Genomic DNA, 12,328 nt, shown 5'->3' on the forward strand with positions numbered 1-12,328 from the left:
TTTACCCTTTGAATTTTAAGAGTAAAAGTACATCATTCACCAGAATGATATGAGTATGTTGAGCTGTTTCATTTGCTTTTATTGTAGAATTATGAAATGATTAAAGGTTGAAGGCTTTGCTTTAAAGGTGAAGTAGCGCCAGTGGGGGACTTGTGAAAAACCACTTCTATGGTCTCAAAACGACAATGAATTTTCATTTCTTTTATTGCATATATGAACCGTTTATTATTATTTTGTTGATTAAAGTACATGTACATGAAGCCGACAAGTGAAATTACCCCGTAATTTTTTTCGAAATTTTGAGCCGCCATAAAAACATTTTGAGAAATTTCTGACAAGGTTGACTACAAAAGTTGTTCATGCACATTTGAGCACATTTAAGCACTTTTTGGGATATTTGCTTATTTTTGTTTCATATAAGTATTTTTTATAACAATTTCCCCTATAACACCATGCCGTAAAAAGAAGAAAAATCATTGATGCACTTGGCGAGGTGTGTCTAGAAAAGATGAATTGTGTCAATTCAACGAAAAATTCAAAGAATAGGGAATCATGGAGCACTTGCTCAGATACGATGTTACATTGTGTTTGTGTTGTTCCGTCTTACTAGAAACAAGTGAAGCGATACAATTAAATTCAGATGCCAAACCTCAGCCAGAATAATGAGTATACTTGCACATAAGGCCAAAGAAAGAGGATGAGAAGGCAGCCCTGAGTGTGAAGAAGATACAAAGTTTGGCTCTGGTGCGAAAAACCGGGAAGAGTTTCAAAACAAACTTATATGTAGGAGTAGATATAAAACTAACATACTCGAAACTCAATTCTTCCATGTTTATTACCCAACAGTGGGAGAGAGAGAGATACCTCGTTTTCCCTTAACTGCATCGTTTTGGATACTACTAACAATATCATTATTGTTTTCAAAAATTGACTGGAAATAGCCGAGAAGAGATAACAAGTAGGAATTCTCCATGGAGAAATCTGGAAGGTAACTCTCCGGTGAATGAACGTGGTACATTAGATAGATTGAATAGCAAAGCTACTTCTGACTTTATAGATGGGAAGAACTGCAAAGAGTGAAAAATAGAACAGGAGTGGGGTAAAAAATATTCGTCCGCATACTACAGACTGGACGAAATCAGATTAAACTAAGCGAATCAAAACCCCCTCCAAATAAGACAAAACAATATATAGTGAGCCTGGGGTTCTAGAAATTCATATTAAAAGGAATTCAGTTTTAAATAGACCTATGAAAGTTCTAGAGCACTATTTTTCTGATTAAGGGTAGAGTAGTGCCAGTGAGGAAGTTGGGTTGAAACATGTTTATGGCACAATAACGACCTTATTAGTGAAAAAATTCAAAATTTTTTTTTAAATTTAATGATTTTTTTTAAATTTGAAACATTTCGCATTTTGGCACTTTTTCGGAAGTCGTCCGATTTTTGTGATTAAATATGTTTCAAGTATTGATATTGAAACATCGTAGGCTCAAAAAGTTGAAATTTTTTTTAAAATGAAATTTTGCAAATTTTGGAAGCGGCCGACACGTTCGGGATGTTTAAGGCAACTCACCGGTCGCCGGAGGCGTCTAACCGGCGCCCACATGGAAGTTCTACTTAAATGAGTCGTGTTGATAAAAATATATTATTTTGTCACTGAATATTCATAAACTATTCCTTTTAACTATTTTGAAAGATTGCTTATATGTTATATGTACGGTTAAAAATTCAATTAGAAGCAGCTTTTGAAAAAAAAAATTAATTTTTAATATTGGACACATTAATCAGTAAGCCATGGTTTTTTTTTAACTTCCAGGCTCTAAGAAACAAAAAAAAGAAGTGGAGCGGTGGGAAAGTTTCAATTCCTGAGTATCTTATACTCGTTTCGTATAGAGAGCAAATGAGAAGAGCATAATAAAAAAAAGCATGATGAACACATAGGCTTGACAAAAATATAATAATAGCATCAAAGAATACTGACGTGAATGGACGACGGAGAAAAGAACGGAGCAGATTCACTCCAGAATATGTGGGAGTAGACACCGCGAAGAACACCAAGGCACGCGAAAAATTCCAGCAAAAATTCCAGGAATTTGTAAGGAAAATATAATTTTAGCTGCAGTTTTTTTTTTCAATTCCACATACATAACCTGATCTTAGAAGACCTCTGTTGCTGCATTCATTCCGGATGAAAAAGCAGAGACACACACGTTTATATTAATTTAGAAGCGCTAAGCGCTAAACTATGCACACGTTTTTGTTCCTCGATCTTTCCAATTCATATTTTTTGACTTACCTTGAAATGAAACTGTTGAAGAACTGAATGGAATAGTGGTACTTGTAATAGTCACAAACATTCCGCAGAGTGAATAGGAATCACAAATTCCAAGGACATTTGAAGGGAGACACGAAAAAGTGCTACATAATGAGTTATGGGATGTGCATAGCTTGAACGACAACTTCTTCCCTGCTCATTCACTAATCTACAAAAAACACCGAGCAAGTGTTTCCACCGGCACCCACCTCCTTCAATCTCAGCGCAATACTTTTGTTAGGCTTTGAAAGAGCAAGTCTCAGCCCCGAAAAAACCACAAAAAAAAGTGCACTCATGAATAATTGAGGTTTACCTGAAGGTTTCCTGTTTTTTTGAAGGGTTGACGTCCCGGAAGACTGCGATCGATACGAAAATTCAATGTTGATCGTTACAGACTCATCTGAAGATATAATATATTAGAAAATAGAATTGCATATTAAACCTCCTGATTTTTCTGCGGAATACGTCGATGTTGCACTCGTCTTTGGTTTTCGATGGGAAGCTGAGAAAATGGATGATTAACATATGACACTAATAATTAAAAGTCTAGAAACTTTTTAAATTTTTGTAGATTCAGATAATTAAATTAAAAGTGAAGTAACGCCAGTATAGTATAAAAGTGAAAAGCAAATTTATCAACTTTGCCGCTTGCCAGGTACGGAAAATGGGACAAAAAATGTTTACCGAAATTATTGATTTTGTTCCAAATAATCTAGTGAAACAGCATAGTTAAGTTATTTCAAAAAAAATTTAAGCAGGCCATAAAGAGACTGTATTACGGATTTTATCGAAAAATCAAGCTGTGCTAAAAATTCAATATCTTGGTGCACCAAAAATATAAAAAAGTTGACACATTTTTCTTAGTTGGCTCAAAATGACAAACTTGCCCAATTTGCCGCATTTTCCGAGCTCGGCAAGTTTTGAGTTTCAAATTTGGTAAAGCACCGCTCCAAATTCACTGAGGCAAAACTGAGATTTTACCAGTTTTCAGAAAATCATAGAAAATTTAGAACTTTTAAAAAATTGTTTACTATGGCATTCTTTCAATACTGTAGGACCGTTTTATAGGGTTATTCAAGTAATGTCGGAAAACTGAAAGGGAAGAAAAATGACGTCACAGCTGTATCAAAATAAATTTTTTAAAAACATGTATTTTAATACAGCTATCACGACATAAATGTATTTAAATATATTGTTCAAAATTGCTTTAATAACTGGCATTCATTTTTTGAAAATTTCAAATAATAAAACCGAATATTTGAAGAAAAAAATTTATGATAAGAAACAAGTTCGGAAAAAGGGTAACGCAAAACAGAAAACACTACAAATAAATTTAGGAACTCAAACATTTTTATAGTTTTCTTCATGTGAGAGCTCGAACTTTATTGCTTAATAGCTCATAGGAATAGATTTTCTCTGAATTGTTTGGCACTGCATCACTAAACTCACGAGTTCTGGATAATGGTAGATAATACTTTGTCTTTGTTGGTCTGTATGATGACCGATGAAGTGGGTTCATTGTGAATGTTGGCGAGTTTGCAGACAAATTAAAAAGTGGCAAAGTTTAGAGAATGGGTTAGTTGGAACATGTGGTTGCAATAAAGGATGCCGACTTGAGCATTGTGGACAGAAGATTTACGACGATCACGGGCCGTATTGCGAAGATGAGCACAAATCAGACAGCTTCTAAAGTTATTGTTCAGAATTATAGCATCTTTTTTGTCAGGTAGGTTAATTCTGTTTTTCTGTTTTTTACATTTTTGACTGGCCGAACTTTTCGATTGAATTTCTTTGATTTTTTCGGCAATTTTTTTTTTGTTGTAAAATTGATCATGTTAATTCAATTGCATGGAAAAACAGATTTGTTATATAATACATTATTACATTACATTTACATTAGGGTTTTTATACCTCCCTACTACTCTACCATGCGACATCCGCCTCCTGTGTAGCGCGGCGCGGAACTCGGAAAGTGTCGGCTGCGGCAAAAGAACTATCATTTCGTGGTATCGTGGTTCAAAACACCAAGCCTTTGATTTTCTGCCATCAAAAAAGGCTGTGGGTTGATTCAAATTTTTGGCGCACTTTTTGGGTTTGGCCGCCACCTCGGCCCATTGTCAACAATTTTCAAAAAAACTTGACTAAAAGCTTAAAATTAAAACATCATTGTATTTTGTGAACAATTTGTGAAAAACATTATCTTCGATACAAAAAGTTCCTTAGATATTCCTATAGATATTTCTGTGAGAAGTTTAATTGTGAATTTCTACTTTTTCCTTATCAATGTTTCGACATTCCCATCACACTTTTGTACTTGCTCCTCTTTTTCATGTTTTTTCAAACGCCAAACTACTGAAACGAGACCCTCTGTTTTAATCTGAATTCAGTATCCATTTCAAATTCAAAGTTTTTTTTCTTTCTCTCTTTTTGTGTGATGTCTTTCCTTTTACTCAAGCCCGACTAACTCAATTTGGTTGTTTCCCGGCTATGCATAGGAAGATGATTGCGAAATTTTCTTGATTCATCCTGAATAATTTTTTTGCGTGTTTAGAAATTTTTAAAGTCTGTAATTTAGATTTGTGCTATTGTTTTTTACACTGAAAAAATTTTTCCAGACTTTTCATCTGGTTAAAATTTTTTTTTTAATGTACGAGGTTTGTTATCAGTGCTCACACTAAAAAAAAAGATAATAGGTAAAAATGAACACTTTTATGAGTTGTCACGTGCCATAGAATTCACGAATTCAGCGTCTGCCAATAAATTTTCGACGGTCGTTGTTCCCTAAAACAAGCCAGTGCGCAAATCGTGCAAGTTCATGCGGATGTTCGGTAGCAGTGATGTGCAAAACGATAGAACAAACACTAACCAAAAATACGGTTTTCTTTTTTCTATAGGGGTGTTTCCTTTATTTGCGCAATCTCCCCCCGGCTTTTCACTTTCTGACCGTTGTCCCAATTTTACCCCATATTTAGGTTTTTTTTTTCAAAACTCGTCAAAATTTAATTTTTCTACATATTTCAAGTTCAAGACGGTAACTTTAAAAAGTGGAATGAATTGAACTACGAGGCAGCACGAAAAAAAAAGAATTCTTCAACGTCTTAGAACTTTCAACTACAAAGAAAACCAAAAATAAATGCTCAGACATCTCTTTTTCATTTTTTGCTCTCAACATTTTTTGACCAGTCGGCGGTTTTTGGTTTTAAAATAGAAAAAATAATAAATCTAAAAACTGAAACTATTTAGTTTCTTTCTTTTTTTAAATTTTGTCACGGTTAGAAAAATACCAATCAGATAATAATTTTTACCCTCTCGGTGTCCCCAATTTTTTATGTTTTTTTTTTCTTGCTAAACTTTCATTTTCATTCTTCCAAAATTTCTCCCGAGGAAAACGGAAGAAAGCGGGAAACTTGAAGCAAGGTCACCCCTATTGCTGCTTTTTGAGAAGGAATGTGAATTCATCCGAAATAAATGAGATTTGAATAGCAGTTATTTTTAAAGTCTACTTTTCCACTAATTCTACTTTTTTCGATTGCCAGCTAAAGCCCCTTTCATAAGGTATGTAGTTAGGTCCTGATTTCAGATTTTTGTAAAACGCTTAAACAACAAAAAACAAGTATTTTTATGTGATTTATTAATTTATACGCACATCTCATTATATGCATTACATAAGATTTATCAATTTATCACTATCACTTTTTCGATTCATTTTAAATCTTATTTGCCACCACACCCATTTTATCATTAGTGTTTTTATATTTCTGAGAAAATAATTTTGAAATCTTATGAGCAGTGAGATGAGGTGAAGAAATTGCTTTCAAAATGCTTATTGACTCAATATAAAAGTTAAAAAAATAAAAAATATTTTGATACATTTTTTATATATTTTACATTTGAAATTTTTTTTAATTGGAAAAAATCATAACTTTTACCACTTTTTCGGAAATCGTCGATTGAAAGAAAGTTTTCCTCGAGTGTTATGTTTACTTGTTTTAAATAATTGTCACTTTTGGATTATATGAACATTTCAAAAAATTTTAAAAAAAAACAATGTTTTTTGAAAATTTGTACTATGATAAGTGATTTTCAAGGCATCATATAAGTAATTTTTAACCGTTTTCCTGGCGCTACTCCACCTTTAAACATGTATTAAGAAATTTCTACTCATCATAAACCATATTTGTTCCCGTTTTCGTTCTTCTAAACTCATCCAAACCGACGTCTTCCATTCATTTTTCTATGTTTACTCAATGAAGGAAGCCGAATTCTCAACCGGTAATTATGAAACTTTCTTGACACTTTCGATTCCTTACTTTATTTCTAAGTCTCATGGGGTATTCCAAGATTTTATCTTTTGTCAGCTGCTTGTCGATTTGCAAACTCAGTTCTAATTGTTCATCAAAAGCCTCTTTGCAATTTGCATTTAAATTTTCTTTGACTTTCGTACTCGATTTTCTTGATTTTTGGAACTCACAAAACCTTTTTCAAAAAAATATATTTGTGATCTACCTGCTGGATGCTTTCTATGGTAGTTGTTTCTTTTTGCGGTCTGTTTTGTCGGGTAGATCAAATGCTTGGTTTTTGAAAAAAAACTGAAAAAATTTCTTGAGGGTGTAAAATGCAAAAAAATTAATTCCCGTCCATTGAACTACATTGACAAATGTGAGGAATGTGCTAAAAATCCTTAATTTCCAATTTCTATTTTCCTTCAAAACTGACAACTTGAAAATGCATAAAATCATTAGATCATTTAATTTTTGGACGGGCCTACACTTCAGTAGTCAGCAAAATATCTTAAACAACTATTTTGGGGTGGCCAGTTTAGTTGAAAATAAAATAAAAAAAGTTAACAGATCTTGTAGAAACTTAAAGCTTGCAATACTGTAGATTTTAAATTAGAACAAAGAAAATAAATATTTTAAAAATGGTTTTTTTTGTAATTCAAACCTATTTTTCAATTTAAAAAGTTAAGAAGCGTTGGGGGTTTTTGAAGAAATTTAAAAGTACTTTCAAGTTTTACTAACATTTGACCGAGTAGACACTGATTCTTGGCGCTATGTTCAAACCTGTTTGTTCTACATACGATGTCGATGATTCAGGTGTTCTTTTGAATAATCGAATGGCATTGGCTCCTTTGTGAGCCTTTTTTGTATGCACCTCTTTTACTCTACACGAGACCGCGTCTAAGTCCCATGTTCCCAAATATAAGCTCATACTCGTCATGGCTTTCTTTTCTTCTTCACCGCCCGCAATCATTCATCGGTTTGAGTTTTTGGGCTTTTGGCATTCGAAACACGGATGGGATCGAAACCGAACTAGGGTTGAGGGCAGCAGCTGCCGACACAGACACCACCAAAGAATTTCGGATGAAATGTTTGTGCAAATCGCAAAACAATCGGTTTTTTTCCGGACAGCGCCCCCTCTCTTTCTCACAGAGCCTTTTCTCGCTTGTTGTTCCGCGCGCGCTCTGCCGAATTGGGTCTCTGAGGCCTAGGCGCTTGCGTCAAAACGGAAACATGCAACCATGCATTTTTGACATCCGACTGTTGTTTGTACCACCTTTTGTGCAACAACTGCTTACTTTCGCGCACACTTTGCGCTTCCGCCTACACATTTATGAACAGACAACCAAAAACTATCCGTTTTCGTTGCAGCAGAAAAATTATCACAAACGGCGTGGTTTTTTTGATTAATTACTTTCTTTCTGGTATTCCCAGTGTTGATAAGATGTCTGTTAACACCTTTCGTTTGGTTGGTTTTTTTTCAAAAAAAAAAGTTAGACGTTTTATTTTGTCATATTTCATACAGTTCAGTATATAACCGTATTTTCCATATTATTAGGGGTACACATAAGTTCCGGGTCAAAATTTATAACTTGTTTTGCTACGTTTTTTTTTTAAATTTATTTGTTTATTATTGGTTTTTGTAAAAATGCAAAAACTTATGTTATCAACTATGATTTTTCGTTTGACAGTAGTTTCAAAAACTTTTGACCCCTACTCGGACCTACTATTTTCAGGCTTTTACCCAATATTGCGCTTGAACAATATTGCGCTTGCGGATTTTAGTAAAACTTTTTTTAAAAAACCGTTTAATTTTTTGTACGTCGTCAAAAATTTTTCAAATTTTTTTCCCAGAAATTCTTGACTTTTTAATACAAAAATTATGATTCTTTTTACAGTTTGAAACTTTATTCTTGATAAATTCCCAAAAAAAAAACTCAAAAGTTTCCCAAAAATTTTTTTCTCGTTTTAAAGCTTAAAATAAACGCAAAAGCCTGAAAAAAAGTGGATTCGAAATCCGAAAAGTTCATTAAACTCCCGTCAAATGGAAGGTCCTAGTTTATACCATAAATTTTCACAATTTGAAAAAATCTATACAGAGCTACAAAATTTATGCATTTTTTAGGCTCGGGACTTATTTGGCCTCCTAACAGATTGAAGCAATAAATCACCAACTTGCTTCAAATTACCAAACATAATGTAGCATTTTCCTGGTGGCCAACGTTCTCATAGAATACAAAAAACATTTGCAACCCGATGAGACTAGCATTATACAATTTCTCATTTTATTCTCCAATTTACGTCGTTGGTGTTGTGAAACTTCACTTTTTTGCTTCAATAGTCCAAATTATAATGTGGAAAAAAAAATATATAGCTGTTTTTTTTTTGAAAAATCGTGTTATGATAGGATAAATAATAATAATAAGCAGGAAAAACACATCTCTGCTTCTCTAGCTTTTTCGACATTCATATTTTCACTGAGCTAATCCTTCGTTTCTTCTTTTCCATAATTCCCTTTTCCACTCATGTTTTGAGTTGTCTTCGTTCAAAGGTATGAGAGCAAGCAATGAGCAGCAAAAAGTGGTTTACATGTGAACTAAAAATGTTCATTAGTGCTGTTTTAATGCTCTTCTTTTCATTATAGTTTCGGAAAGTGTTTTAACATGTTTTGTGCTTTTCTTTTTGTTTTTTTGTTTTTCAGACATTTCTGAGATGTTTTACAATCATTTTAAAAAATTATGCTCAAGAAAAGTTTCAATTGTACCGTCAGACTTCGAAACAAGTCATGTGTTATTTGAAAGTGTACCATAAAAATATGCCACTTTCTACTCTCAACCTCTCAAAATTTAAATCTTAAAATGTTTCAGGGCATTTTTTCACTACTTTGGAGGCTTCTAGAATTGCTCCAAATGCTTTTTACAAACTTGAAATGTTTTTCGGAACGTTTGCAAGTTGGTGAGTACTCTTGGAGACTTTAGATTTTTTTTTCATTTCATTGGCTCCAAAAATTTTCAGACATAAACAAAAATTAAAATTTTCCAAAAATCTCTCAGAGTGTTGTTTACCAACTTTTAAACGCTCTGAAAAACAAAGTTTGCAAAAAAAATAACATGTGGAGCAATTCTACAAGGCTCCAAGGTAGTGCAAAAATGCAGTGAAACAATTTTAGATCAAAATTTTTAGGGTAGAGAGTAGAGCTTTGCCCCCCCCCCCCCCCCCATTCTTTTAGCTTATTGGATATTACTGACAATTATCAAATACGTTTTGTTTTGTTTTGAAAATCACATGGACTTACATTTTTCACAATAATTTTTGGAGCATCAGTGGAAATTTAACACGATATCTAAAAATTAATCTCAATTTATTTTTAGAGTTGTACAAAACATTCACTGCAAATTACCAAGAAATCGGTTATATTTTTCAATTCGATGCCTCCCAGTTCTATGATTAATGAGTAACCAAGTCACATTGGCTGTGGCTTTGTCACGAGATTCTGGTGGTCCTCTGGCTATAAAAAAAGGAAGGCAAATTAATTCTGAAAACAGAACTGATGCCACCACAAGTTTGCAAGCCGAAATTGCGAAATATAGGCATCGGATTCCAATTCCTCCCAATGTTTTCGTTTGAATTTCCTCTTTCGTTTTCAAGCCATTTCTCCCTTTTCTTTCGGTGACTCGAAAAAAGAGTAGTGTGTCCGTAATGTTGCTCTTTTGGGCACCCCCTTCTTGGAGCATTCGGCCCGGTTTCTTCACTGAATGAGGGGGGAGAGACATGGAAAAAGAGCTTCTCGTCGCCGGGGTACACCAACAAAGAGTGCTCTTCCTTTTTGCCGTTACGCCTCTTAATTATTCGACGGCTTCTTTCCCTTGAGCTTCCAACTCATCAGTGCTTTTTCATGATACTTGTGTGGGCTTTTAATAAGTATTTGTATACTCAAATATGTCCTATACTCGATAGCTTTCAATCTCTGATAGTTTCCTGCTTCCTAGTGAGTTTGGGAAGTCGTTGTCGTTGTCATGCATCAGATGTTATTTTTTATTTTTGTTCAGTGCCTGAGCACGTCTTGAGCAGAAAAAAACGGTCATTCATTTTGGTGTTGCCTCTGGCATTTGCTGTCTTCATCCTCATCTTCTTGACACTTGATATTTCCTTTTTTCTTTGGTTTTTCCTTTCATTTCATTTCATGGAATTCTCATCTAAACTGCGTGGCTTCTGTTTACTCTTCTTTTCCCATCCATCAGAAACGCTTAAGCGTTTTTATTTTAATTCTCAAATTTCACACTTTATTTTTTATTTATCACGCTATCAAAAATGTAAAACTTTTTATTCAAACATAAAGTATACTTTGATAATTTATTGGCACCACAATAATTAAAAATCCTAGTGAAAAAATTTGTAAAACAGCTTTCAAAATTTTTTTTAACACAAATAATTAACACTTTTTGCCAGTTTATATAAAATTGAAAAAAAAAACATTGAAAAGTTGTACTATGGCATTTTGGCACCATAGATGTAGTTGAAAACACTTTTCCCAAAACTGTACCACTTCAAGTTCTTGATAGTTTCAAAAAGTAACTAATTAACTAAAACAAGAGCACTCACTACATAAAGGCCGGAAAATGACGACCGACAGTGATTGCTAGTAGGATATAAATTATGAATTCAAAAAAAAAGATTCGTTTTTTTTTTGGCCGAAGGTATTAGAAGAATCCAATCAAATCGGCCCCAACTTTTTTCTGTACTGCAATAACCCCGGCCGATGGAATTATACAAGTTCACATCAATATCGAATCAATCACTATGCATAGTTATCGGATGTGTTCACGTTAAGATATTTATATAGAATAAGTCTTTTTTTTATTATGTAAACGTGATTTCAATTTTTTTTTTCATTCTATAATTTTGGTTTAAATAATAGAAATTGGGCCCAAATGACCGAATAAAATTGTAAAAAAAATAATAAAATTTATTAATTGTTTTTTTAATGATTTTTCAATTTTGCAAAAACTAAAGAAAGGAACGAATTAAAATGAAACTCCCGCAGAAGTGAGTGACGTCATTTTTTTATATTTTCGGGTTATCTAGCTAAATTTATAGGTAATTTTTTATTTTTCTCATATATTTGGTTTAAAACCCCAGTTGTCATTTTTTCAGACATTTTTACGTGAAGAAACCTTGCAAATTTATAATCAAATGTAGAATAAAAAATAAATTTTTTAAACCAATAACTTTAGCCAAAAATATTAAAAATGACGTCATTAATTTGGAATTCAATTTTACAATTGAAAATATCATTAAAGAGTTATGAATAATTGAAAATTTTATAAATTTTTCACAGTTATATTTCAAAAAGACTCTACTCTACGATTAAAATATAATTTCTGCTTTAAATTATCTCAATAGCCAATTTATTTGTATGTGTGTCCGTTACATTTTCTTTTCTCAAACTAGTATTCCACACACACAACGATTCCTAACCCCAGTGTCTTCTCATTTTGCTCCTATTGATGAATTAATCCAATCAGTCACGCGCAAATGTCACTCACACATGCCCTTTGATGAACAGAAGCAAAGCGTTCAGAGCATCTGCCCTTTCAACTTGCGCTCTCATTTACTGCCGACGTTGAAAAAAAAACGAGCACCGAGGAGTCTTGGAATTGAGTTTAAACGCTTTCCTGAACGTTTTTTTCTTGCTTAACTTGATACATTGTACTCTACATTTTTCTGACTTTATA

The 12,328-nt window shown here is 33.2% G+C and overlaps 2 protein-coding genes and 7 non-coding genes across 10 annotated transcripts in view; 5 read left to right on the forward strand and 4 right to left on the reverse strand.

Moving 5' to 3' along the window:
* unc-2 (Voltage-dependent calcium channel type A subunit alpha-1) overlaps positions 1–3,832 on the reverse strand; it is a gene marked incomplete at both ends in the record, with an annotated part of 52,607 nt that extends 48,775 nt beyond the window's left edge. Inside the window, 3 exons of one of the 2 annotated variants that reach the window (NM_001368494.4) lie at positions 2,627–2,713; positions 2,756–2,815; positions 3,763–3,832. In NM_001368494.4, coding sequence (NP_001355464.1) covers positions 2,627–2,713; positions 2,756–2,815; positions 3,763–3,832 — 217 coding nt within the window. Of the gene's footprint in view, positions 1–2,295; positions 2,357–2,626; positions 2,714–2,755; positions 2,816–3,762 lie in introns of those variants that run through there. The other variant, NM_001368495.4, reaches the window with a different exon arrangement.
* On the reverse strand, positions 2,438–2,566 carry F25H10.9. Its single transcript, NR_070557.1, has one exon. It is a non-coding gene; the product is annotated as an Unclassified non-coding RNA F25H10.9 (non-coding RNA).
* F25H10.4 lies at positions 3,810–3,955 on the forward strand. Its single transcript, NR_070558.1, has one exon. It is a non-coding gene; the product is annotated as an Unclassified non-coding RNA F25H10.4 (non-coding RNA).
* Positions 3,956–4,215: 260 nt separating this feature from the next.
* F25H10.3 lies at positions 4,216–4,358 on the forward strand. The gene has a single exon (NR_070559.1). It is a non-coding gene; the product is annotated as an Unclassified non-coding RNA F25H10.3 (non-coding RNA).
* On the reverse strand, positions 4,333–4,479 carry F25H10.5. Its single transcript, NR_070560.1, has one exon. It is a non-coding gene; the product is annotated as an Unclassified non-coding RNA F25H10.5 (non-coding RNA).
* Positions 4,480–5,121: 642 nt separating this feature from the next.
* F25H10.2 lies at positions 5,122–5,201 on the forward strand. The gene has a single exon (NR_070561.1). It is a non-coding gene; the product is annotated as an Unclassified non-coding RNA F25H10.2 (non-coding RNA).
* Positions 5,202–9,913: 4,712 nt separating this feature from the next.
* On the reverse strand, positions 9,914–10,366 carry F55F1.2 (Transmembrane protein 72; the record flags this gene model as incomplete). Its single annotated transcript, NM_001373252.1, has 2 exons — positions 9,914–9,936; positions 9,994–10,366. The coding sequence occupies 2 exons, from the start codon at positions 10,364–10,366 to the stop codon at positions 9,914–9,916; spliced, it is 396 nt and encodes a 131-aa protein (NP_001359859.1).
* A 710-nt stretch (positions 10,367–11,076) lies between these two features.
* On the forward strand, positions 11,077–11,097 carry 21ur-11978. Its single transcript, NR_070562.1, has one exon.
* Positions 11,098–12,159: 1,062 nt separating this feature from the next.
* Positions 12,160–12,319, forward strand: F55F1.6. Its single transcript, NR_070563.1, has one exon. It is a non-coding gene; the product is annotated as an Unclassified non-coding RNA F55F1.6 (non-coding RNA).
* Positions 12,320–12,328: the final 9 nt, after the last annotated feature.

Source organism: Caenorhabditis elegans, chromosome X, assembly GCF_000002985.6.
Source record: "Caenorhabditis elegans chromosome X".
NCBI classification, from domain to species: Eukaryota; Metazoa; Nematoda; class Chromadorea; order Rhabditida; family Rhabditidae; genus Caenorhabditis; species Caenorhabditis elegans.